The sequence below is a fragment of the Netta rufina genome (assembly GCF_964035555.1).
Source record: "Netta rufina genome assembly, chromosome: 21".
NCBI lineage: Eukaryota > Metazoa > Chordata > Aves > Anseriformes > Anatidae > Netta > Netta rufina.
Window position 1 is genome coordinate 9096055 of NC_140145.1, and position 25257 is coordinate 9121311.

The following is a 25257-nucleotide window of genomic DNA, read 5'->3' on the forward strand; positions in this document are numbered from 1 at the left end:
AGAAATATCTGAATCTGGCAACCGTGGGGACTGAGGTAATATTTTCCCAGGTCTAGAGTGCTTCGCAAGCATTTCCTGGTCAGCCCTCGCGCTGAGGCCTGAGCCAGCAGGTGAATATTTCTCCCATTGTGTCAGAGGCACGAAGGGAGGCAGCTGGCAGTAAATGGAGTCAGTAGGTGGCCTAATTCGGGCTGACACCACGACAAACGCACGGCGCGGCTCTCACCCCAACGGAGGGTGAACCATTAACATCTGTGCGGGTCTCACCCCAGTGGAGGGTGAAACATTAACACCCCCAGGGCCCATATGGGAAAGGACGTCACGGCGTAGACAAAGCATGGTGCAGAAATTGTGCGTTGGCAGGAATTTGTCGCAGCCACGCTCAGTCTGGGGACTGGGATTGCAGCCTGGCCTCATCTGTTAGGCGTTCATCGCTTGCCACCTTCAGGCCATGCCTGAATTCGGTCGTTACGGGGAAATGCCAGGCCTGGTGTGGCCGAATGGTGCTTCTGAGACATTTGGGGGTTTTGAGCCATTTTCCCTTACATCTCCTCCTTACACCCCAGGGAAGGTGAAGGGGTATTTCAGGCACTGCGAGGGAACCGCTGCAGTCCCTCTGATTTCACACTGTAATTCACCCCTGCCAGGCCCCTAGGCGATTTGGGGTAAAAAACAACCATTTTGGTTACAGGAGGCTGGGGGGGGGTGAGGCGCTGTGTGGGGCTGCCTGAGGGGAGGAGGTGGGCTATGAGGGGCGGGGCCTGTACGGGGGGGGGGCGTGGCCTACACGGGGAGAGAGGCGGGGCCTGCATGGAGAGGGAGGCGGAGCTTACAGTGGGCGTGGTTTTGGGGGGTGGGCGGGGCGACGAGCCGCGCTGCGTCACCTTTGTGCGCGCGGCGGCGGCGCTCCCGCGCGGGGGGTGACGTCACCGAGGGGGCGGGGCTCGCGTGAGGGGAGGCGGGCGGCGGGCGGCGGGCGGGGGGCAGGGGGCGGGCGGGGGTCCCCCCGCCGCCATGGAGGGCGGCCGCCTGCCCATCCGCCGCTACCGCCGGGCGCTGGTGGAGGCGGTGAGCCGGCAGCCCTTCCTCATCGTCACCGGCGAGACGGGCAGCGGCAAGAGCACGCAGCTGCCCCGGTACCTCTTCGAGGCAGGTAACGGCCGGGGGGAGACCCCCCCCGCCCCTCCCGGAGCCCCTCGGGAGCCTGTAGGGGGGTGAGGGGGGGGTCGGCCCCTCAGCCCCCCTCAGTCCCCCTCAGTCGTCCCCAGTCCCCTTTAGACCCTCCCCACTCTCCCCTAGCCCCCCCCCAGGATCTCCTCAGACCTCCTTAGTCCTCCCCAGTCCCCCTTAGTCCCCCATAGCCCCCCCCAGTCTCCCCTAGCCCCCCCTCAGCTTCCCCTAGACCCCCAGGCCCCCTTCGGCCCCATTTAGCCCCCTTTAGACCCTCCCCAGTCTCCTCTCAGCTTCCCCTCATCCTCCCCCAGTCTCCTCTAGTCCCCCAGGCCCCCTTCAACCCCTCTTAGTCTCCCTCAGCCCCCCCCAGCCCCTCCTAGCCCCCTGATGCCCCCGTTTCTCTCCCCGCAGGCCTGGCCGAGCACGGGGCCATCGGTGTCACCCAGCCCCGGCGCGTCGCAACCGTGTCGGTGGCGCAGCGGGTGGCTGAGGAGCTGGGCTGCACACTGGGCACCGTGGTGGGCTACCAGGTGCGCTTCGACGACTGCTCCTCGCAGGTAGGGTGCTGGGCAGGGAGCAGGGGGTGCTCGGGGGATGTGGGGTGGAAGTGTGAGACCCTGGGAGGCTGTCCCGGCGGGGTGGAGCTGTGGTTGGGTTGTCACAGGGCTCACTTCTTATCGTAGAGTTATGGAATGGCTCGGGTTGGAGGGGGCCTGAAGGATCACCCAGTTCCATCCCCCTGCTGCAGGCAGGGATAACACCCACAAGATCAGGTTGGCCAAAGCCCCATCCAGCCTGGCCTTGAGGACCTCCAGGTATGGGGCATCCACAGCCTCTCTTAGCAGCCTGTTCCCATGCCCCACCACGATGAACGCTGCCAGACACTTGTGATGCTGTGGGTAAAGTTGTGTGTTATAATCCCAGCATGTATGTGTGTGTCTGCTGGGTGAGTATGTGACCTGTATCGATGTAAATAATCAGGGTGACAGATGAAGGTCTAATTGAACCTTTCAGGATACTGCCATCAAGTACATGACGGATGGCTGCTTGTTGAGGCATATTTTGGCCGACCCCCTTCTCAGCAAGTACAGTGTCATCATTCTGGATGAAGCCCACGAGCGGAGCCTTAGCACTGTGAGTGTCACCTTAAACATGAGTGTTGTTTGGTATTGGTAAAGGGGAAATTTGAACTCATTGGTAAAAATAATACAGGTGTGGTACTCTTTCCTTCTGGTCTATTTTCAACTGAAGGTTCTGTAAGAGGTTTGCATCTTGAAATTACCTCTGTACTTAATGACAGAAGAGTTTTACCAAAGCAAGGAACAGGCTAAGTGACTCCCTAAAAATCTTTCACAGTGGGTCAGTTCCTGCAGTAAGACAAGATCTCAGGAGTCCTGGCACTGTGTCTGTATGGACCTCTAGAAATGTTGTCTCTCTTATTGCTCAAAAAGGTAATGAGCATGGTTCTCAAGGTTTTTGGCTGACTTTCTACAGATGTGCTTTATCCTTTTGCTGCCCTAAGACCACAGGATCACTGCTTGATTTGTTGCATGCTGTGTATCCTGAAAATAAGATGCTGCCTGTAATCTAGTTGAAATTGTGGTAGCTGTTGTGTTTGACAGCACTTAAATATTGGCTGGCACTGGACAGCAGTGTCCCCCCTGTTCGTCCCCTCAAAAAAAAAAAAAAAAAAGGCAACAACCAACCAAATAAAAAAACAAAAAACCAAAAAACCACCCACAAACAGAAACCAGCCTGAAACATCTCTCTCACTGTAAGGCCTAACGTTTCGCAGGGTGTGTATATGACTGTGCAAAGAGATTATGGTTTGGGGGTCATGGAGGTATCCAGACTGACCTAAGTGCTGAAAGCTGTCAAATGTCAGTCTGACCCTGCTGTGGTGAGCAGTGAGACTCGAGTCACTCAGTCCTCAAGAGGCTGTTTTGTGTCACAGACATTGGGTGGGAGAGAGAGAACATGGGGAAGCCAAAGAGCTGGCAATAGCAGGGAATCGATGTCCAGACAGTCCTAAGTAGTGAGCCATGGGAACAGGGAAAACAACCTACTAGTCAGCCTGGGGAAAAGACACAATGCTTTCTGCATCCCACTTCTGTCCTCGAGCATCTGAGAGTATTGCAAGTAATTGAGCTAGAGTGATGTAAGAAGTTACTGCTCCATCACCTGTAACTAACTAAAAAGAGCAGATTTTTAATCCACTGCAATGCAGAGTAAAATAAATTTGCTGAAGTCCAAATAATAAGTAGTACAACAAAGGAGGGTGTCCACTCAGTCAGGTAACATATATACTGGATGAAGATAACTTTTTTTTTTTAATTGATCTGAGGTATTTTTTTCTTTTAGTTGACTTGACCATGACAATATAAAAATGAAAAGCAAATAATTCCATTTATAGGCTGTGAGAAGAACTGATGAGACGTTAATTAAACTCTAGAAACTAATTTGCGTTCTTATGAGATGACCAGGCTAAGTGTATGTGTTCTTCTGAGTGCTCAGGCCCTGAAGATGTAGCTTTTGTCTTCTCTATATCCATGACCAAAACTCAGTCCCTTCTTTGTTCATCAGGCACTTCTAGGAAGAATGAGGAACTAACATAAATTGCCTTTTTTTATTTATTTTGTTAGGATATTTTATTTGGTTTGCTGAAGAAATTATTTCTGCAGAAGAAACCAGCGGGCAGGAAAACGGACATGAAAGTGGTGGTGATGTCTGCCACCCTGGAGGTAGACAAGCTGTCAGAGTTCTTTGGACACTGCTCAGTGCTGCACATTCCAGGAAGAAGTTACCCAGTAAAGGAGATATTCTGCAACCTGCTCAGCCCACGGGACACAGGAAGCTCCGCATATGTTACGGAGGTCTGACCTGTTTTACTCTGTGTTATGTTCTCTGTTCTTGGTAGGTTTGTCATCTGTTAAAGACCACAAGACTCAGCTGCTGGATTGCTGTGTTCTCACCATCTCTGCATGGTGCAGGAAATAATTAGTACCATAAGGTCTCTGAAAGAGTGAGGTTCTGTTTCCAGCTGATATTGGCTTGTTTGTTGCTTCTTTCAGGCTGTGAAGGTGACATTGGATATCCACTTAAATGAACCAGAAGGTGACATCTTGGTTTTCCTGACAGGTGAGAATCTTTATTTCAACAACTAGTGGGCATTCCAGGGAAAGTATTTTGTTGTCAGCAAAACCAATACAACCTTCCCATGACTTTACAGTTTGTTCCAGAGCGGTAAGTAGAGAAAGGAGAGCTGCAGACTGACAGACAATCTTGTGAAGTGATTGCTTTCACAGCACGTTAAGGTATATCCAGGCCTATGAGATCAGCTATGAAAAGTATGTACAAGACTTGTACATGTTCTTTTCTTCCTGTGTCAAACTAGCTCAATATTTGTATTGCTCTGTTTAGTTGTTAACTTGGGAAGGACGAATTTATTTAACTCCAAAAACCTACATCAGAGTGTGCGCCAGGCACTGAAAGTGACATGAAGCTCTTGCACAGTCATCTTTTAGGGAAAAGCCTTGGTGAGAGGTACTGTGGGAAGACGGGATCCTCACTGCAGAGGCTAACTCATAAATACCACTTCCTTCTCGCAGTGGGATGGGTGACCGCAACGTTGGCAGAAGCCTTGTGCAGAGATGTTGCAGACGAGGAAGGCAGAGTGGTGGCTGAACAGGTCACGTAAATGCTCTTGTATGTTTTTTCAGGTCAAAACGAAATAGAAAAAGCTTGCGACCTCCTTTTCAAGAAAGCAGAGTCTATTGATTACCGATATGAAGTACACGATCGATCCATTGAAGGCCTGCTTATCTTACCGTTGTATGGGTCGATGTCAACAGGTAAGAGCAAATAATGTCTTATGGAATTTAATTAATGCAGATGTTAACTGCAAGACTTGTTATAAACAACATCCTACACAGGTATTTTTATTGTGACTGGGGAAATGAGATTCATTAACCTATTTGTTACAATGTTGTAGCACTATTGCGTGTGTAGGTTTTTTGTTTGTTTGTTTTTGTGGTGTTCATAAACTAATGACACTTAATCTTTCTCTGCACTGGCACAGAAGCCTCCAGCTAAAATTTGTATCCACTGGAAATGGTGGAAATAGCAGGAATTGCTTCACATAGCATCAATTTCTCCGGCTTAGGAAGGGGATATTGCAACACTGGAAGTTCAGTTATTATATTTAGGGACCTCACATTTTACTTTCGTTTTATTTTATATGGAAAAGATACTGCCAGTATATTTTCAAAGATGAGAGTAGACCTGTAAAAGAAGATTGAAAGAATACAGCGTTACGCAATATAGAAAGAATAGGTTATCAGAGTGAGTCACTCTGTTTTATTTGGCAGCAATATCACATTTAATTTTGAAGAGTTAAAAAAGCAAAGGCACTTTGACCTCTGTTGAACACAGGCGCTGTATTTTCAGATGATCTCAAGTGTGATGTTTAAACGTGTGGGTGTGGTGTGTAGAATGCCAAGAGGCTGAATAAGCGCTCAGAAGAGCAGGACAGCAATAATTTTCATCTGGAAGTGTTGCTGAGAGAAATTATCTGGGAAAGATCTGCAGAAAGTTTTCATCTTCTTCAAAGAGCGAAATGAGAAGTTGCATAAATGAAAGGTGTAGCTTCTTCCTTTCTCCATCCTTGCTAGGTGATAGATTCTGACAGATTTTTTTAATTCCTTTTTTGGTGGTTTCTCAGATGCCATTGTATTTCAGCCTTTTAAATACACAGGAAAGAATTTTAAGGAGATTTTGATACTTTGAAGTTTCATGTCTTAAAAAATAAATTTCAGGAGAAGGCTGAATTTCTACCTCCTTCTGTTGTTTTTTGGAAATGTAAGTGAATTAAAGGAAACTGCGTTTGTTACTTTTTTACATGTTAGAAGAATACTTGCTGGAAGCATGAGGGGTTTATCTGAATCTTTTCATGTTCACCTTCACTTGCTCTGATATGTTGAAACCCTTCAAATCATTCTTGAAGATTCCGTTAAGACCAGGTGGCATTTATTTTTTCCTAGCTTTATGTTAGGAAATATCCAGGAGAGTTGGTCTTTCTTGATCTCAAAATCTTCTTGAGTATGCAAACAATAAAGAGTATATTCTCTGTTCCCTGACATATGCTAAAATAAGATCTAATCGATATTTTGAAATGTTTTGTGATTCCTTTTCTAATTTCATTCAAATCAATTTCACTAAATATTTGAGTATGTTTGTCTAGTGTTAGAGATGATTTGATATCAGAGCACTGTTTTACTGACTGCCTGTCATTTCAGATCAACAGAAAAGAATATTTTTGCCAGCTCCCACAGGCATTAGAAAATGTGTGGTATCCACAAACATCGCTGCAACATCTCTGACAATTGAAGGAGTCAGGTATCGTTTCCTATTCTTTATAAAAGCTGTAATAGAGGGAATAATTCAGAAAGTTGTACTAGATTTGGAAAAGCTCATTGACTTCGTTCTGCTTCTCTACCCATCTGGTAAATTACCTGCTGCCTTCTTTTTGTCTGTGTAGTGGGTAAATGAAATACCTTAGCTGCTATTGTGTAGTCTTACAAATGACTAATGTTGTTGGAACCTAATTTGAAATCAGATCAGCTCCAGTAAATCAGCATAATGTTGCTGGGTGTGGGGAGGTGTTATCTGTAACATCCTGTAGATCAAATTGTTGCAGGGCTGCAGCTGGCCAGCAAAGTGCAACTACTTCTGCGGCAAATGTAGGGCAATTGTGTTCTTGCTCTGAGCTTATATGTATGTGGCATTTGCCTGTCTGTCTATTGAGGCCTCTGTTATTGTCTTCTGTGACAGCGTGAATCTTTTTCAGGTACGTAGTAGACAGTGGATTTGTGAAGCAGTTGAATCATAACCCACGAGTTGGCTTGGACATACTGGAGGTGGTTCCCATTTCAAAGTAAGTTTGAAAAAGGTGATTTGCTTGGTGTTTCTGGGAGGTGCTCTGACAAAATTGTGTTTCAGGTGCTCTTACAAAAGAAGAAAAAAGAGGGAGCACAAGAGGGAAGTGGGGTCTTTTGAGGCTTCGTAATTCAAAAGCATTTTGTTTGCTGCGCAGAAAGTTGTTCAGAACATGTAACTTCCTATAAGAAATCACAGGCATTAAGGAGGAGTTGACAGCGTATTGTCTGTAGTCTGGACAGTGGCTCACATGTTTGCTCAATACAACAGTCTGATTCAGAAAAGATTAAATAAAAAAAAGATTCTTCCTTTGAATAGAATTGTTTCTTCATTTTGTTGTTTCTTGTATAGCTGCATTTCTCAGTTGCTGCACAGTATATTAAGTCTTCCATCTACAAGCACAGAAATTGATATTTGTTATTATTACAGTGTGATGCTTTGGTTAAAAACAGAATGAATCAAGGTTGTTGTTTTTTTTCTTTTTTTATTGTTTTGTGTTTTTTTTTTTTCCCTGCCCTTGTGTGCTGGCAGGAGTGAAGCAATGCAGCGAGCTGGCCGAGCTGGCAGGACATCATCCGGAAAAAGCTACCGGCTATACAGCAAAGAGTTCTGGGAGCAGTGTATGCCTGATCACACGGTCCCAGAGATCAAGAGAACCAGTCTGACATCTGTGATCCTGACCTTGAAGTGCCTTTCTGTGCATGATGTCATAAGGTAACCTCCGTGGAGCAGGGGGATTATCACTTTCTTCCTGAGGTCTCAGAGGCAAAGCAGCACAGGCACCGAGAGCCTATTGGCAGGAGGCAGGATTAGGTCCCTGGCCAACTGTGACGGGACAATACAATCAGCTTGTCAGCTTTTCTGCTGTTCTTCTCAGAATCTTTAATGCCAGATTGGATCTTGAGCCCAAGTTCAGTGTGAGGTTCTGCCAAAACTACCTCCTTATCTCTGAAAGGAATAGTGCTCCTTTGAAATACTGATAGCGCAAAAGCCAGCTCTCTGTGGAATTGTTTAAATTTAGGGTGAATCATGCAGAAAATATAGCTAATCTTTTCATAGGCCATGCTGGGTCTGCTGTTGTAATTCTACATCGTGAAGCTGTGTGTTTAGTAATACACCCATATACTGAAGATGTTTGTCATCTCTTTGGTCAGTAACTTCTACTGGAAGCTTATAAAAGTATTTTACTAAATATGAAAATTAACAAAGCTAATCTGAGTCTGAACAGTGAGATTTTTACTTCATTTTTTACTATAGATTTCCTTATTTGGACCGTCCTGAAGAGAGGCATATTTTAGAAGCTCTCAAGCAACTTTACCAGTGTGATGCTATTGACAGGTAAAAAATAAAGGGGTGTAGTCACTGCAAGAATTTAAATTTAATGGTTCAATTGTTGTTAATGAGCTGTTCACTTGGGCTAAAGGACTTTCCCCAGCAATAACTTGTTTCCTCATTTGACCAGGAAGTTAACTATTGGGTTTTAATATACTCATTGTAAACTTAGAATTAGAGCATAGCTTAGGACTTCAGAGAGAGTTTAATTTCTTCATGTTGTCCTAGAGTTCCTGAATAACAACATACAGATTCAACTCTCTGTGCAGCAGTTCCTGATAGCAGATCTTAGACTGATGTGACGAAGGTACTTATGCACTGGCTGTGAGACCCATTGGAGAACTCAAGACAGGAAGGGAGATCTTATCCAAAGCTTCCAGGAATTCTTCTTAGAAAAAATCTTAATGTTAAACATACGATACACTTAAATAGCCTTGCCTGCCATGAAGTAGGCACAGGCAAACTGGAGAAGGGTGAAGGGCTCTTCTGCTAGTGACACTTGCTGTATGTCTCTAGCACCTGTCTGGGTGCACGCAGATTGTGGTATTCGAACAGTTCAGAGGGAAGCATTTATTTCCTGCTCTTTATCCATATATGGTGGCTAACATGGTGTGTGCTTGTTCCCGTTTACATTTAAGCATAGTGTTGATGAATCTGTGTTGTTTTTTTGTTTGTTTTTTCCTGCAATAAGGAGAGGCCACGTGACAAGACTGGGTGAATTCCTGGTGCAGTTTCCCCTCCCTCCTAACCTGACCTGTGCTGTCATAAAAGCCGCTTCTCTTGACTGTGAAGATATGCTGCTTCCCATAGCAGCCATGTTGTCTGTGGAAAATGTTTTCATTCGTCCAGGTAGGAAGGCCCTTACCTCAAAGCAGCCTTGGGAATGTGGGGAATTCAGCTTGGACAGGGACATCTCAGGCAGTGGCTGGGCAGCACACACTGCTTCACCTTAAACTAACACTTCAAATAACACGTATATTGCAGCGTGAGGAAGATTCCTCGTGTGCAGCACGTTGTCTCCAGAGAAAGATCTGTAGGGAAGGATGTTAAGATTAGGGCAAATATACATGTGCCTGTATATTTTTACAGCTTTCTGTGGTCTTGGAGTTAGGACATTTTGCACACTAGGAATCAGACAACAGCTATTCCAAAGGCTTCAAGATAGCATTGAATTGGTTTGTGTTTGTCCCAGGGCTGGGAGCTGTAAAGTAACATCTGGGTAAGCTAATGGAGCGCTGAGAGGTCATAGGAGGAAAGCTGTGCTTTGGGGTGAAGGGGGAGGGAGCACACCACAGCAGATGTTTTATTGGTGGTGTCTGCTGTTGGTCTAATTTTAAGCCAGAGGAGCGGATTAATTAAATTTTAAGGAATGGGGTCACCTCTGGATGGATTTCTCTCTTCAGTAACACTGAATAGGTAAAGCTTTTAAGTTAACGTGAGAAGTTCAACTTGTCACTGCCTCCATTTCCATTTTTTTCTGGTTTAATGGAAAATGTGATTTTGCTGGCGTTCCAGGCTAGCACCTCTTGATAGCTAAACCCAGTCTCCCACGTCCTCCTTCCCATCTCCTTTTCTCTTCAGCCTGATTCCCCAGCACACCTTCCCACCCCCAGCTGAGAAAAGACTGTGTAGCACGATCTTTGTGAGAGACCTTTGTCCATTCAAGTCACTCATTGGCTTTTGTCCAGTTATCTCTGTAGTCTATTAACTGTGCCTGTTAGTGCAACAGCTAGACACTGCTGATAGTACTGATAGTCTGGGTTCTGCTCTGGGGTCTTTCCCACTGCCACAAACGTGCTTTTGTTTTCCCATCCTCCATCTGGCAATATGCACTCGTTATCTGTCCAGCTAGCCAGAGCACACGTTCGTTACTCTCCAGCACACATTAGGACACAAACACAGAGACCTGCCATTTTGAAGACACTTGTTTGTGTGTGATATGTATATGAACAGGCCCCCTTCCTTCATCAGTGTTACTGGTAGTACCCACAAATTTCTGATATCTGCAGTGCAGCAGCAATGCAATACATTGGTCTCAGCAGCGTTATCCCTCTCTACTAAGGGAATACTCAGAACTTGAAATAACATTTTAGAAATGTTTTTGCTTTTACTAGTACATTTGTAGCATTTAATGAAGGCAAATTTCTACTAAATTCATGGATGACATTGTTTTCTAGACTGTTTTTTTTTAAGACTTCCATTACAAATGTACTTGAGTAGTAGGACAAAAGCTGAATTAAACAGATTAGCTGCTGTGATGGGGTGGTTCCAACAGTCTTGCTTTTTTCCCTCAGTCAAAATTTCCACTTGATCCCTGTGAGCTGTTTAGGGTTGCTGTTCCTTTATGATTCCACGTTGGCATCTGAATTGGTCGTGAGAGTAATATGTAGTAACTTTTCTTAGGGACTAGAAGCCTCCATCTCTACCGCTGACTAATGGTATTAATTACAGATTGAATAGCATCTACGTATTCTTGTTCAGCAGTAGTGGAAAGGGGGGAAGAACTGTAAATGCAGCTGTGGAGGAGAGACAAATCTAAAAATAACATGAATAAAGATACAAGACTGTTGAACAGACTTTGAAGATGTGCTAATAAAAGATAAAGTAGGAGTGATAAATAAAAATGACTTTGTTAAAGTGAGGTGTAACTTATTTCCTCAGGTGATCCTCAGAAGCAAAAGGAGGCAGAACTTCAACACCAGGAACTTTCCTCACAAGTGGGAGGTTGCAATGACTTTGCAACCCTCTTAAATATTTTTGAACAGTGCAAAACAAGGTATAAACTGATTTCTTTACAGTAAGTGGTTTTGTGTTGCTCATTAACTCCCACCTGCAGATGGTTTTTGAATATATTCCATATATGTACATGTCTGTACTTACTCCTAACTGCAGATTGATTCCTTATTGTGATCTGTAATTTCTATCAAGACAACTATTATTTAAACTAACAAAGTATCTGCCTGTGTAGGTTGCCTTCTTTGTACGACTATAACAAAAAATAGAGGCAACTTTCTGCCTTCAGTTTACAAAGGGCTTCTTTATAATGCAAGTATTTCTCTTCTCAGCAAGTCTCCTTCAGCGTGGTGCCAGAAATACTGGATCCATTGGAGAGCTGTAAAATCTGCTTTTAGTGTGGAAAAACAACTTCGGGAAATAATCAGTAAACTGAAACAGGTGAAAAATACTTTTTGTATATCATCTAGTTATGCTAGGTTGAGTTTAAGACATGTACTGAAGTACTGACCCTTTGCCAGATGGCTATGGCCTTTCTCCAGTAGAAACTAATACGCTTAAATATTTATTATAGCTTGTGTAACTAACAGGTATGGTGGTGGTAACAAGCAGGAAGGAGAGTTTTAATTAATTTCCTCATGGTTTCTGCAGGGTGAGAAATCTGGAGTTTAAAATCCATGGGATGAAGGGGGGTATGTACAGGTTTTTTTTTTTCTTTAGCAAATACCCTGGTTCTTTTTTTTTTTTTTTTTTAATCTAGCTGCCAGACTTTCCTAAAGAAACATTTGAAGGCTCTAGAACTGAAATACTAAGGAGATGTCTGTGTGCAGGATACTTCATCAATGTAGCTAGGAGGTAAGTAATAAAGTTTCCATACATTGAATGGAAAATATATTATGCATATTTTACAGGATGTAGTTATATGTTGAAACAGAATAGCAATATTGTGCTGTTAACAAAGTAGCGGTTACAGCTATAGGTGGTGGTTCTGCACAGGGCTAGAAGTCTGCCTTCTGACTCTGATTATGTTCCTGAGCAAGTTGCTTATATCCTTGGAACAGTACTTTTTCTGTCTATTAAATGAACTTGCAAGCTGATGAGTACTGCCAGGTACTAAGCTAAAGCGCTTTGAAGATGTCACATTATCACGGCTGTAGAAGGCTGCGGTCCCAAACTCTCTTTATCGTCGTGGTGTTATGTCTGCAGTACCACTATGGTAAATTAGACAGACGTATTTTATCTGTCACCTATTTTTTGCACTTAATTATGGAAGGATCTTCCCCTGCTTATATATCTGAATATTTTCTGCTCTGCTGCTGAATTGTTTAGCTTGTGTTGCTGTCTAATCACAGCAAAGAATATTTCAGCATAGATTTTTTTCACAAAACTTTTAGATCTGCAGCCAGGACCTTCTGCACAATGGACGGACATGGCAGCATAGTCTATATCCATCCTTCATCTACAGTAAGTTGCCAACTTCTATTAATAAAGTAGCAAAGGGTCTGTAAAAGGAATAAAAGTCAGCTCCTTCTAAACTCTTCGGTTTGACTTGTGCTAACTTATGGCCAGGAGAAACACTGATGCAGTGCTGCCTAGAGTACAGTACTCATTTTAAGGGTGGGAAAGAGCCTTACATCTTCAAAACTGGTAAACCTTCAGCTTATGAAATGAGTGCTATATGGACTGAGCTTTCTCTTTGGCTGTTCTTGGATTTCCTGGGCAATTTTAAGCAAGTCTTTTTCTTTACTCAGACTGTGGCAGGGCACTGGAACAGGTTGTCCAGTGAAGTTGTGGGTGCCCTATCCCTAGAATTGTTTAATGCCAGGTTGGAAGGGGCCCTGCATCCATGCTGAAGGCAGGAGGGTTGGAACCAGATGATCTGTAAAGTCCCTTCCAAACCAAGCCTTTCTACAATCCTGTGATTTTTATAAGGTCATACTGCTGGTTCCCTGCCTGAAAATTTAGGGTAATGTCAGCTTTACCCCACTCTTGCATCTGAAGCTTTGGAAGATGCAAGTGGAGGGTGCTCTAGAATTTTTATCATTTATGAACTAATCTTTGTATTTTTAAGCTTTATAACCAGGAGACTCGACTTGAGTGGATCATCTTCCATGATGTCACAGTGACATCCAAAATCTATGTCCGGACAGTGTGTCCTGTTCGCTATGAGTGGGTCAAAGACTTGTTGCCTAGATTGCATCAAATTGATGCATATGAACTGAGCAGTGTGGCACGGGAAGAAGTAACTGAAGAGGAAATAACCAAATGGAAACATAGGGAGGACCTTAAAAGGCAGTGTGGTAAGCATAATACTTCTATTTCTGTCACGTGCGGTTTTCTTCGATATGTTGAGCCTGTGTGTATTGTACCATGGTACACATTCTGGATGAGTAGGTGTTAATCTGGATGTGCTTGGCACGTTTGATACGTGTTGTTCTAGCTGTTTTCTTCTCTTACTACAGCTCTGTAATCCTTTTTGTGCCTTGGCACTGCTTGCAGTGGTGTTTTCCTACTGGTTCTTGCAGTGCTCTCTCTTTCTTCTGGGTTATTACACCTGACAGAAACAGAACTTAACCAAGAGTGGAATAGAAGCATTTTGGGTCTGTTCTTTAAATTTGCAAAGGGTATCAAGCCATAGAAATTATGAGTTGGTAATAGTGACCTGAAAAAGAGAGAGTGCCTAAGGGCTATTAAAAATAAATAAATAAATCACACTTTAGTTAATGTCTTTCTGACAATTTAATGCCATAGGTTTAAATAAATTGTCTTTTAATTAAAACTGGGGTATGCTAACTGATCTGGCTGTTTGACATTCTTTGGATTCTTCTGTCAGCAGGTTTTATAAAGCAGCCAAGTATTCAAAGGGCCTCTTTACTTCTGAACTCGTTCTTCCAAAATTTTAATGTAATATACAGCCCGGCACTGGTAATAGAGTTTCTCTTCAATTTCCTTAACGATGGAAAAAATGTAGACTCTTGTTCTCAGAACGGCATCTGTTTCTCTCCTTTGTAATTGTATGAAACAGCCATTTTAAATCATAAAAATATGAATTGGATTTGATTATAAATTTGCTGGAAATTATATTTGAATTACTGGAAAACAGAAGGGACCCTCATCTATTTGTCTGAAGTCTGGGGATCTGAGGATTTTTCTTTGACCCCTCAACTTTTTGAATTTATCAGGCAATTGTAAGTCAGCTTGAGGTTGTCCTTGCAAATGTTGTGTCATAAAAATAGGTATTTGAATAGCTGACAAAAGCTTAGTTTAGTGCTCAGTCGAAGGAAAGGTTGCAGCATGAGCTGAACTCCTAACCTGACTCCAAGACAGATTAATTCTAGATGCTTCATTCACACAATATGTAGACTCTAAGAGAGTCTTCTAATTATTTATGATTTATTTTGGTATAGCAGAAAATACTTGGACAGTTTTTCTGTGCTTCTGGGAGAAACAACTCCAAGGTCTCAGCTCAGTGGGTGCAAGACAAAACATGCATTTCTAAGGGTGTCTGAGCTGGTGTATTGACTTTTCCCACCGCTTTATCTGTGTGTTATTCTCCCTCTTCCTCCTATCTCCAGAAATTTCTGAAGATATTCTAAACTTTTTTCCTGTTCCCACCACTGTTGTCTTCCTGCCTAAACCTGAGTATGAGATGTGAATTTAGAGAAGAAACGGGTGCATAGAACATAAGATGCATAGCATCTGTTGGCAATAAAAAGCAAGATATACGTTTGGGGGTGGGATGAGCCCAACTGCAAATATTGACATGGGATTTAAAGTATGATTTATTTACTTTTTTTCTCTTCTGGTACAGCCTGTCCTCTCTGAAACTCATTCAAACGACTGACTGGTAGTTGAAAAACATTTGGAATTCTGTCTGGACATTTTACAGATGAGGGGAATTGTAATGCTGTTGGCTTTTTTTTTTTTTTTTTTTTTTTTTGACACAAAAGAGTATATGTCTCTCTTTCCTTTCCCCCTCCAGAAGGAGTCAAAGACAACCCTGCAAAGAAGCTGGAGAAAAGGAATGATGATAAATCAATACAGGATGCCCGAGCTCGCTATCTTGAGAGAAAGCAGCAAAGAGAACAGGGTTTAAGTGGCCCGTTGAATGAAACGGGCTAGTGCTCATGGCTGGTCTGCTTACACGAATAGGAAAGGCAGCGTGGTACAGTTGTTCTGGGTATGCTTGCGTAATGCAGGATGAGTGACTAGAATGAGGGAGAACTTCTGCTTTGTGGTACGTTTGGCTGCCGAGGCATACAGACGTGATCCTCATTGCTGCATTCTGCGAGGAAAAGTTACCAGAATTAATTTTGTTGCCACGTGTCGCAGGCAATTTTGTGGCTTGAACTGTGGGTGAAGACATGATACCTACTGTGGTGCCAATTCTGTGGCATTCAGGTGACTTTGAAAGGGCTCAGTGCCTTCATTAATAAAATGTTCTTAATGCTTTTTTTTTTAAAGGAGCAGAACTGTCCCTTTTTATTCGTTTTACTTTGTATGGCTATGGCTATACAATCTTAATGCTTATCTGATGTTCAGGAAAAATTTGTAAGGAGTGCTCTTTTAATGATGGAGCCATCTTGATCTAAAATCAAAAGGACGTTTGCTACGTGCATTCTGTCACAGACCTTGTTCCTACTGTGTATTGTGCTGGTTCTGAGCGAAGATGTCTTTGTATGCAAAGTATTTTGTAAATGTTTTCTCCTTTTTGCCAGCAATGCCTAATTTTTGTCAGGGATGACTTAGCACTGTGTGGTGTTCTCCATTTGGCAGAAAACAGCCAGGTGCCATCCTGCAGTCTGTCAGCAGGCCTGCTGCCTAGGGGAATGCTTTTCTGAGTCTGGTGGTTGTTATTTTTAAGCTGTATGGATTTTGGTCTGAGAAGTCTGTTTCTAATGTGTATAAAGAATATATAAAGAAATGCTACTTTGTTATATATTTGTGCTGAGGGGAAAAAAAAAAAACTAAAGCCTTGTGCTGCTTAGTCATCATAAAGTTTCAGGGGCAAGCTTGCCTTTCTTGCTCTCCTTCATCTGCAGTAAGTCACCTTTTGGGTAACACAATTTCCAAAGCCCAGGAACCCCTCCTGTCACCTCTCAAGCCTCAGTGATGTGCAGCTGTGTCTCCTCCAGTTGCATTTCAGGCCACTAGCTACCTGCTAAGGTGATGTTACAAGTAAGTGCTGGCCCTGAGTGTAAAATATTAAGTGTTTTATCTCTGTGTGATCTCAGGGCAGGCTTTGTCCCCATCATAAGCTCCCAAAAGCCATGGGCTGCCCTCAGGGGCACTGTGGTAGCGTTATTCCTCAGAGAGAGCAGCAGCTCTGTGGGGCCTCATTTTTGGGCTGGAACCTATTAAATGTACCTAGTAGAAGGGAGAGGGTGAGGGCTCAGCGCCTGAAGGACACCTGGCAGCTGGGGTCCTTGGGAGAAGCCAGGGGCTGTCCTTCACTGAACCAAGAGCCTGAATTTTGATTTAAAAAGCCAAAAACCCGCAAATTAGTACTGCTTTCCCTCAGGGTGGATTTGTATCCCGTCACCTACACCCCCTCCGCACCCTCACGCTGGGCACCGAGCACCTCCCGTCCCCTCGGGATGCTTTTTTTATTGTTTATTTGTGCTTATTTTTCACTTGGAGCACTGGGGGGGGGGCGGCTGAGGCGTGAGGGGGCGGCGGGGCCCCGCCCGTCTCCATAGCAACCGCTCCCCCCCCGCGGAGGGACACGGCGGCACCTCCCGGTGTCACCTTGCCCCCGGCACGTGACCCGCCGGGGCGGCAGGCGCGGACCGGAAGTGACGCAGCCGGCCCTCGGTCGCATGATGTGGCAAAAAAAAAAAAAAAAAAAAAAAAAAAAAGCCGTGAGGGTGGTGGGGGGGGGGGAGCGCTCAAATAGTCCCTTCCGGCGGCGGATCCTTCCGCCGCTCCCATTGGCCCGGCGGAGGACGCGTGACTCTAGCCGGGCAGGTATCCTTCCGCCAGGGCCGGCGCTGTTTAAGGCCGGTGCCGCCGGGCAGGTGAGGGCCGGCCCCTTCCTGCCGCCGCGGGATCCTTCCGCCGGCGGGGGCAGCTTCCGCCCGGCCGCGGCTCGCCGCTCGCGCTGCCCCGCTGCGCTCCGCCATTGCCAGGCTCCCCCCCACACCCCCACCACCACCGCCCTCAGCTGAGGAGCCGCCGCCGCAGCCGCTACCAAAACCCGGGCCGGCCTCGGAGCGCAGCCGCAGCCCCGCCGCCATGGCTCAGATCCTGCCCATCCGCTTCCAGGAGCACCTCCAGGTGGGCGAGGGGCCGCTCCCCCCCCCCCTTCTTCCCCGCGGGGCCTGAGGCGGGGAGGGGAAGGCCCGGCCCGGCCTGGCCCGGCCGCTCCCTCACGGGCCGGCCCCGAAGGGCACCTTCCGTGTGGGGAGGGCGGGCTCGCGGCCCGCAGGGCCCTGAGGAGGCCTCGGGGCGGGCATCGAGCCCCGGGAGGGGGGGTAGGGGGGGGTCGCGGCCCGTCCTGTGAGGCGGGAGGGGGGCACCGGGGGTACCGCTGCCAGCCCCTGTGTGTGGGCGAGGCCCCCCTCTCCCCGTCCTGCGGTGTCTGGGGCGGTTTTGTCGCCGTCGCCGCTCCTGGCGCCGCTTTCCGGAGAGGCGGAGCGCGGCGGCGGCGCTGCCGCAGGCTGGCCCCGCAGTACGGCTGGGGCTGTGCGGGCCGCGGGGCTCAGCCGGTGCCCGCCGGGTGCTGGGAGATGGCAGCCGAGTGAGCCTTCGGCTTCGTCGAGGCGGCTTTGGGCAGCTCCCAGGGACGGATCCCGAATTTGAATAACAAATCCTGGGTCTGGTTGGATTCGAGAGGTCGCCTCGGCTCACAGCCGTGGCTCTGGGTGAAGCCGGAGTACAGGGAGGGGGCTGGAAGCGGTGTCCCGGTTGTGCAATGCGGGGCCTCGCATCTGACGGGCGCAGGGAGAAGCGCTGCGGGCCGGGCTTCTCCTCCTGGCTTCCTGCACCTCTGGGGGTGCTCAGCTTGTCCTCGCTGCTGGGGAGAAATTTTAGTGGAGAACTCGTATAATAAAGGTTACGTTGATGTGTTTAGGTTGGGTCTTCTGATGTCCAGTTCCTGGCAACCCCCCCGTAGCCCCAGTGCCCTGGGATGTCAGCTCACGAGTGTGGTTTGTGGCTGGCTGGGGCAGGCACCAACGTAGTGATGGCTCGCATGAGGGGCAGTGACTTCTTTCTAACCCAATTGGAAAGAGCTTAATTTCTAGGCACCTTGATAAAAGAACACTTGCAAAATACTCGTTCTGTTGTGTGAATTGCCATAGCCATAATGCCATGTTACATTAAAAAAAAACTTATCTGCTGGCAGCCACAGAGCCTAGAGCTGGGTGTTGGGAAGGTTCTGCTATTCGCAGGTGAAACTGAGCTGGGGGTAGCCCAGCTCCTAATAAAGCACTGTGAATCACATCTGCGATGCGTTATTAAAGATGCAGACCCTGCGTGTGCCAGGTCTCCAGTGCCATGAGCACAATTACATAAGGAAACTCATCTGCTGCGCGCCAGGAGTGCTGATAGGTTTCGGGCCAAGTCATGGGATGTGCCTGCATGGACTGAAGGAGTTAGCTGCTCCTGTCCCATTTCACGAAGAGCATTGATTTAAGCAGTTTCTCCTACAACTGCCTCTGTGAGCTGCTCTGTATAAGACTTGGTGTCCTGCCTTCTGAGCCTGCGTGCACGTGGCTCTTGCCCATCATGCTCCGGTTTGGTGCAACTACAGAGCTTCCTCTTTCTGTTTCATTGAAAAAACTGGGAGGAACTTGCCTTTTGGGGGGTGCTGAAACATCTGACTTGCTGTTGGACTCGATTCTGAGAGCAGAAGTGTTGATTTTGCAGTGTTTTGGCTGTCCGGAATAGCTTTAGCATGTTTACATCAGTTCTCTGGAGTCCTGATGGATCGAATAATGCAATTTCTTGAGCTGTGCCTGCCCCCCATCATCGAGGGAAACTGCCATGGGGCCTTGCGCAATGCTTGCAAGTGTGTAGCTAATGTTTAATGGCACAGCAAGGTACCCCAGTGGGGCCTTACTCATAAACTGGCAGCTGGCGGATGTGAATGGGAAGGTTTTTGGAAGGCTATGGTTAGAAGATGCTCTTAATTAGTCTAGAAGACCATCATGCTACGGGCGGTGTTAATTGGCAGCAGTTTTCCATGGATCCCCTGCAGGTCAGAGAATGGTCAGGTAACTGTACAAAGCTGCTCCTGATCTTCAGCCCTGAAGATCTAGGCTGGCCAAGTGAGATGTGGCTTGGGGGCTTTCTCTAGGTGTAAGTGACCTTTCGTGGTATTTTTTTAAGTGTAAAATCCAGGTGTGTAGTCGGGTTTCAGGCTGTTTGTCAGGCTCGAGTGCCATTACATAGCTTTGGAATCTCAAGAGCTGCAGATACCCAGGGCGTTATCGGTGTGTTGTCTACTGTAGATGCCTGCCCTGCCACGGAACAGCAACGACACGCGGTGGAGAAACTTCTCCTTGAGAATTTCCAAGAAGAAACCTTGATTCCTTGCTATCACAACTTCCAGGCTCTTGCCATAAAGTTTTATAGTGGAGCTTTTTATTCGAAGTAGCCATGAGGAAGCAGGCCGTGTGGTGTGTTGAGCGACTGCAAATGTGGCTGCTCGGATCCCATGCTAGTGAGTCTGGGAGTTGATGCCTCTGAATTGGAGGGGTGAAATTAAAAACAAAATGCAAACAACTGCTTGTCCCCCTGTTTTGGGGGAGTTTCTCCCACCCAGCTTCATGGGTGTTATTTCCTAAAGCCCATGGGCTTGGGATGTTCTTGCAGAGGTGTAGGGCAGAGTCTGGAAGGAAGAATCCAGACAACCCAAAGAGTGTGTCAGCTAATTGGATGGGAGTAATTAGCTAAGTGGTTCATGAGCACGTCCCCTCGCAGCAGGTGCCGGTGATTGCAGCCATGCCTGGATTTGGGCAGGTGGGGGCTCGGCTGTGGCCTGTAAGCAGCGTGGCGCCGGGACCGGATGAGTACCTCAGCCTGCTGGGGTGAGGCAGGGGATAGGAAGGATGTAGAAGGGTTCCTCAACGTTACAGAGGTCTCTTATCTGCTGTAAGCATGACTTCCTAGCCAGCTGCACGCTGTGGCTCTTACCTTGCACTGATACACACCAAGTGCCTCAGAGCTTAACTCATGGTGGTTTCTGCATTACGGGACTGCAGTCAGCAGCTTTGAGGGGTCAGCCTGGGTATAAAATAAACCTGGGTATAAATCTGTGAGAAGTTAGCTGAGCATCACGGCTGGAACAAAACGAGCAGCACAAGTGCAGCCTGGTGCCTGCCTGGCCCTATCAGAGCTCAGGAAAACACGGCCTTGTGCTCGCAGTACCGTGACTGGCTGTGCAGCGAGGTGCTTTATTTAAACCAAACAAACCCCTCCGTGCTCCTCAAAGGCTGGGAACGTGTCTGTTGGCTGGCACTTCCCAGCTGCAGGCAGATAAGGAGGCTCTGGGCAGGGGCTCAGCAGCTGCTCGTGGCTCCGAGAGCAGCGCTCACATCCTGTTGTGTGAGAGCCGAGGTGAAACGCAAGCTCAGCGCTTCTGTGCCCTTCCTCGTAGGCAAGGAGAAATTATTTGACAGCTAAGCAAAGTGTCAGAAAGAAAGCAAATGTTCCAGGAAGGGGTCGGCGCAGCGGCTCCTGTCAGCAGTTCTGCCCTTCAGGTTGGTGGCAGGCGTGTGTAGCGCGGCAGCTTCCCTGGGTGAGGTACCGGGAACATCCGTGAGGAATGTGGCAGTGCAAACCTCCACACAAACACAGCCACCAGGCTTCCATTCGCCACCTGACCTGCAGCTGGAGGAGCCCCTCGGGGCTGCGGCCCTGCAGCAGCCTGTTCTGCGGAGCAGCTCCTGGGCCAAATGTTTTCTGCTCTGCATGCCTCGGGACAGCAGCACCACTCAACTCCAGCACACGTTGCTGTAAAATAACTTGAGCTGAAAATTGGTTGCCCAAGCACGGCCAGCAAGTTCTGCTTTTGTATTTCCATGAAAGCCAAGGAAGCGATTGTCATAGCGTAAAGCAAGAGTGGTGGCTGGTTCCTTCTTCTTCTCATCTTTAAGGGGAAAAAAAAAACCCTGCTGTAGAACCCTGTGCCCTTCTAACTCCTGAGTCTGCACTACAGCTCGTACATGGAGTAGTAGTGAAGTCTTCATAATAAAAGCCTCCAAAGAAACACGCCTGTCATGTTTCCTAATAATAATCTCAGTCTCTGTTTGCTTAGCTTCACAAATGCTGCTGCCTCAGCCACCTGAACTTTAGCCTGGTTGGGGAAGGGAGTGACTGATACTGCCGGCAAGTCCGGCCTCTGGAGAGCTCTGTGCATCGGGCTGAGCAGGGCCAGAAGTTACCACGAGGCAGGTGGCACTCCTGGCTGCTGCAGCTCTTGTGCAAGCCACTGCTGAGGTTGTCCAGATGGGGGTAACCTGCCTGGCTCGGGGCTTGAAGCAAACTTGGTTCATGGGATCTGTTGGGGTTAAAAGATTAGATCTTAGCAGGAGGAACTTGGGTACTTAAAGACCTCGAAAAGGTCACAGCTCCGTCAGAAAGCTGCTCCAGGCTTGCTTCAGAACTCCCCTGCCAACTGAATCTGTTACAAAGAACTGTCTAGCCTCAGAAAATATTATGAAGTTCATAAAGGACCACATCCCCACTGCTAACCAGGGCTGGCTACCTCAGGTGTGACGCCTAGCAGGTGGCACTTTGAGCACAATTCAGATAAATCCATCCTGCAGCATCCAAGCAACTCTGACCCAGTGGTCAAGTCCGGACCTCCCAAAGAGGCCTGCCAGCTGCCGGGACGTGCTTGGGTTTGTTCTGCTCACGTCCATTTGGGCAGAGTGCTGTGAGTTTCTGCTGGGCGGAGTCCTCAGCCCTCTGAGAGGGCCCTCCTCTAACGAGGAAGCTGTGCTTGCCGGCTGAAATAGCGCTTGTGAAGCTTGCAGCTGAGTAGAAGGAAATGCCCCATCCTAGGAGGTGTCTTCCAGACCAAGCTGGTAGGACTCCAAAGCTCTTCCCCCAGGGATGGGACCAGTTGCAGTTGGCAGTGCTCAGCTGGTGTACAGGCACCAGGCTCAGCCTGGAGAACACCTGAGTGAAGGTGTGACACGGAAATCTGAAACCTTGCAAGTGAATCCCTGCTGCTGGAGGACCTGTGCTCAGGTTCTGGGGCACTGGACCTCGCCCCCCTCGATCTGAGCAGCAGAGCTCTGCCCTGTCCAGGAGGCAGGGCTCAATTTCCAGCATCAAGACAGCTCTCCCCTAGGAGAGCCAGCTAAAACACAGCTCCTTCACCTGAAAGTGGCTGGGTGTGAGGGGAGCTCTCTTGGGACTGAGCTCAGTGCGTGGAGCTGCAGGGAATGTAGGTGGCCATTTTTCCAAGGCAGGATTCAACTGGGCAGTCACGGTAACTTGCTTAAATCTGTCCTGCTTCCCGTCTTACCATCTGGCAAGATAATTGTAACAAAGTGCTGCCCTTTAGGGCAAGGGACTTGCGTGCAGGGTGCCTGTAGAACCGAAGGCTGAACCATTTTCAAGAAATACTCTTCTTCTGTGAACACAGAGGGCTAAAACCACCTTGCTTTTGAGCCTGTACTTCAAGATACACCGAGATCTGGCTGCCCTGATGCCCTGGCTGACAGAGCCCGTCGTTAGCAATGCCCCTTGTGAAGTTCTGCTAACCTGGCACAGGGAGGTGGTGCTTGCTCCCCGGGGCAAAGGGGAAGTGCAGTAAAACCCCCTCTCTATCAGGAGCCGCTGGAACAGAGCAGCTGAGGCGTGGTCACCTCCAAGCCTTCGGAGCACAGCTGATAAGAGCTCGGTGTGGTGCTGCAGATTAGCACAGTGACGCTGAAATGGCTCAGAAGAGCTAGCAACCAGCCCCTCCGGGCAGCGGGACGGGGCCTGGAGCTCAGGGGGTCTCGTAAAAAGGCTGAGGTGTTAGGAGGAGGGCTGACTCCTCTAGTGGTAGAGAAGTGAGCCTGTGGTTCTAAGGGATGCCTGCCACAGGCTGGACGTGTGTCTGCGATGTGAAGTAACCAATTTTATCAATTTTTAACAACAGAAGTACAGCTTTGTCTCAGTACTGCCATCCTGATCCATCAGTCTGCAAGCACAGTGCAGTGGCGTTGCCTGAACTGTGTTTTGCTGCAAGCTGTGCTAGAAGTGCCATGTAAAGGTAGGCATGTAAAGCTTCACAGCAGCAGGCTGGCTCAGCAGAAAAGGAGATGCTTTGTAGATGCCCGGCGTACCAAGGAAGGCTGCAGGTGAGCCACTGCTGCTTTCAGCAGGCTCTGTTTCGTAGCTGTTAGCTCTGCAAGGCCTCACGGCCAGAGAGGGCTGGGCTAACTGTGAGACAGGTAGCTTTTTTTAACTCTGCAAGGATAAAGATAAAGCTCAGGCCCCTCACGTGTGGCGCTAAGCTTGAAATAGTGATAGCTGCCAAGTTCAAGTGGAGTGACAGAGGGCTCTGGAATCAGAGCTGATGCGAGTGGGTACTGAGGCTGTGACCAGCACTGCTACCAGGAGCAGGCAACTGCCGTGTGCCTTAAACCATTTGAGGGGCTGGGCTCTTGAAAAAATAAGTTGTAACAGACCTTGGAGGTAAGGTACCAAGTGCCTGAACACTGCAGGGCTCCAAAAAGCCTGCTGGGCGTAACTGAAGGTGGGCAAGAATCCTGGTGTCACGGCTCTTGTGGGTAACGTGCTTTTGGTTTGTGTTGTGGTGGAAGGATACGGGAGGCCTGGCTTCTCCTGCAGCTTCCCCCAAAGCTGTTGGTGGCTGTGTTGAAGTAATAATTTAATGCCAAACCTTCTTCTTTTCCAGCTCCAAAACCTGGGCATCAACCCAGCAAACATCGGGTTCAGCACTCTGACGATGGAGTCTGACAAATTCATCTGTATAAGAGAGAAGGTGGGAGAGCAGGCGCAAGTGGTGATCATCGACATGAACGACCCCAGCAACCCCATTCGGAGGCCGATTTCAGCCGACAGTGCTATCATGAACCCTGCCAGTAAAGTTATTGCATTAAAAGGTATGGAAAAGAAATGCGTGGAGTCACTGCAGAGCTTTCTGTAGTACTGGTTTGTGACTGACTTAAATCTGTCAGGCAACTTAGGTGGGAGGATCCCTTACCAATTTTCCACAGCTTAATGGGAGCTTCAGTTCAGTGATTTTTTGGTTACTCTGAAGGTAGCTGGGTAATAAGTTTCAGTTAAGGCTTGCCGCTGGTTTGCTTATCATTAGGATGAGTTTTTTGCTGCCCAGTGAGAGTATTTATGGCTTCAGAGCACGGAGAGCTGGAAGGAAAGTTCAAGCTTTGGGCTACTTCTGGAGTCTCTAGCCTGGAATCCTCTTAGGGGAAGTGAGACCTGATCTCCTGAGTGTATAGGATCCATCAGCTGAACCTCTCTGTACAGAGTAGAATACCAAGGCTGGGGAGGAGGGGAAATATTTGCAGAGGCTGTAGTCTTTGCCACGCTGCACAAGGCTGGTGCACTGATTGGTGCATATTTATTGTATCAGCCCCTGATAGAGAAAGTAAAACTATCCGTGGAAGACTTGTGTAGTGCATGAAGCACAAGGTCAGCTCGCTCCTTATCTCTGCCAATACACAGAACAATCATTCCTCTGGAGGCTCCAGAAGTGTCAGCCTCTTCTTCCCAGGAAGCCTCAAATATTCTATCACTATAAATTAATATATTGCCAATGGAAATACTTAAATGTGTTCAATATTACCTAAGTTTGATTTTAATACTGTCCTACTGTTTTGTCGCAACTTTAATGCTCTCTTGTGTGTGCAGATGGTGAGTTATCTCGACTGACTGTACCAGTTACTGTCCTGTTCTATGAAAAGAGAAAGCAGAATCGAATGACTCAGGTTTATGGTGGACGTGGCTGAACAGTGGTGTTAAATAACTGAAAGCCTAAATTCAGAGGTTTTTTCATGCCCTCTCAAACAAGTGAATCCTTAAGATTCAGAAACTTAATCCATTCAAACTCAGGGCACTTTTAGACTATCGTGTTCTTGATATAAAGCTTTTTATAAA

At 47.3% G+C, this 25257-nt stretch overlaps 2 protein-coding genes across 5 annotated transcripts in view; both read left to right on the forward strand.

Moving 5' to 3' along the window:
• The first annotated feature begins 995 nt into the window (after window positions 1-995).
• Window positions 996-16089, forward strand: DHX40 (DEAH-box helicase 40). Of its 3 annotated transcripts, none has more exons than XM_084299638.1 (17): window positions 996-1153; window positions 1585-1730; window positions 2188-2307; window positions 3816-4046; window positions 4245-4311; window positions 4893-5024; window positions 6468-6567; window positions 7019-7105; window positions 7639-7821; window positions 8365-8445; window positions 9131-9288; window positions 11101-11215; window positions 11505-11613; window positions 11933-12027; window positions 12567-12636; window positions 13244-13472; window positions 15155-16089. In XM_084299638.1, the coding sequence occupies exons 1-17, from the start codon at window positions 1015-1017 to the stop codon at window positions 15292-15294; spliced, it is 2202 nt and encodes a 733-aa protein (XP_084155764.1). In that variant the 5' UTR covers window positions 996-1014; the 3' UTR covers window positions 15295-16089. The 3 variants fall into 3 exon arrangements, with proteins under 3 accessions (XP_084155764.1, XP_084155765.1, XP_084155766.1); XM_084299639.1 differs by having other exon boundaries at window positions 15158-16089; XM_084299640.1 differs by lacking the exons at window positions 996-1153; window positions 1585-1730; window positions 2188-2307 and adding an exon at window positions 2568-2624.
• Window positions 16090-17156: 1067 nt separating this feature from the next.
• CLTC (clathrin heavy chain) overlaps window positions 17157-25257 on the forward strand; it is a 29894-nt gene continuing 21793 nt past the window's right edge. For both annotated transcript variants that reach the window (XM_084299431.1, XM_084299432.1), the window contains exons 1-2: window positions 17157-17448; window positions 24035-24242. In XM_084299431.1, coding sequence (XP_084155557.1) covers window positions 17407-17448; window positions 24035-24242 — 250 coding nt within the window. In that variant the 5' untranslated portion in view covers window positions 17157-17406. The remainder of the gene's footprint in view (window positions 17449-24034; window positions 24243-25257) is intronic.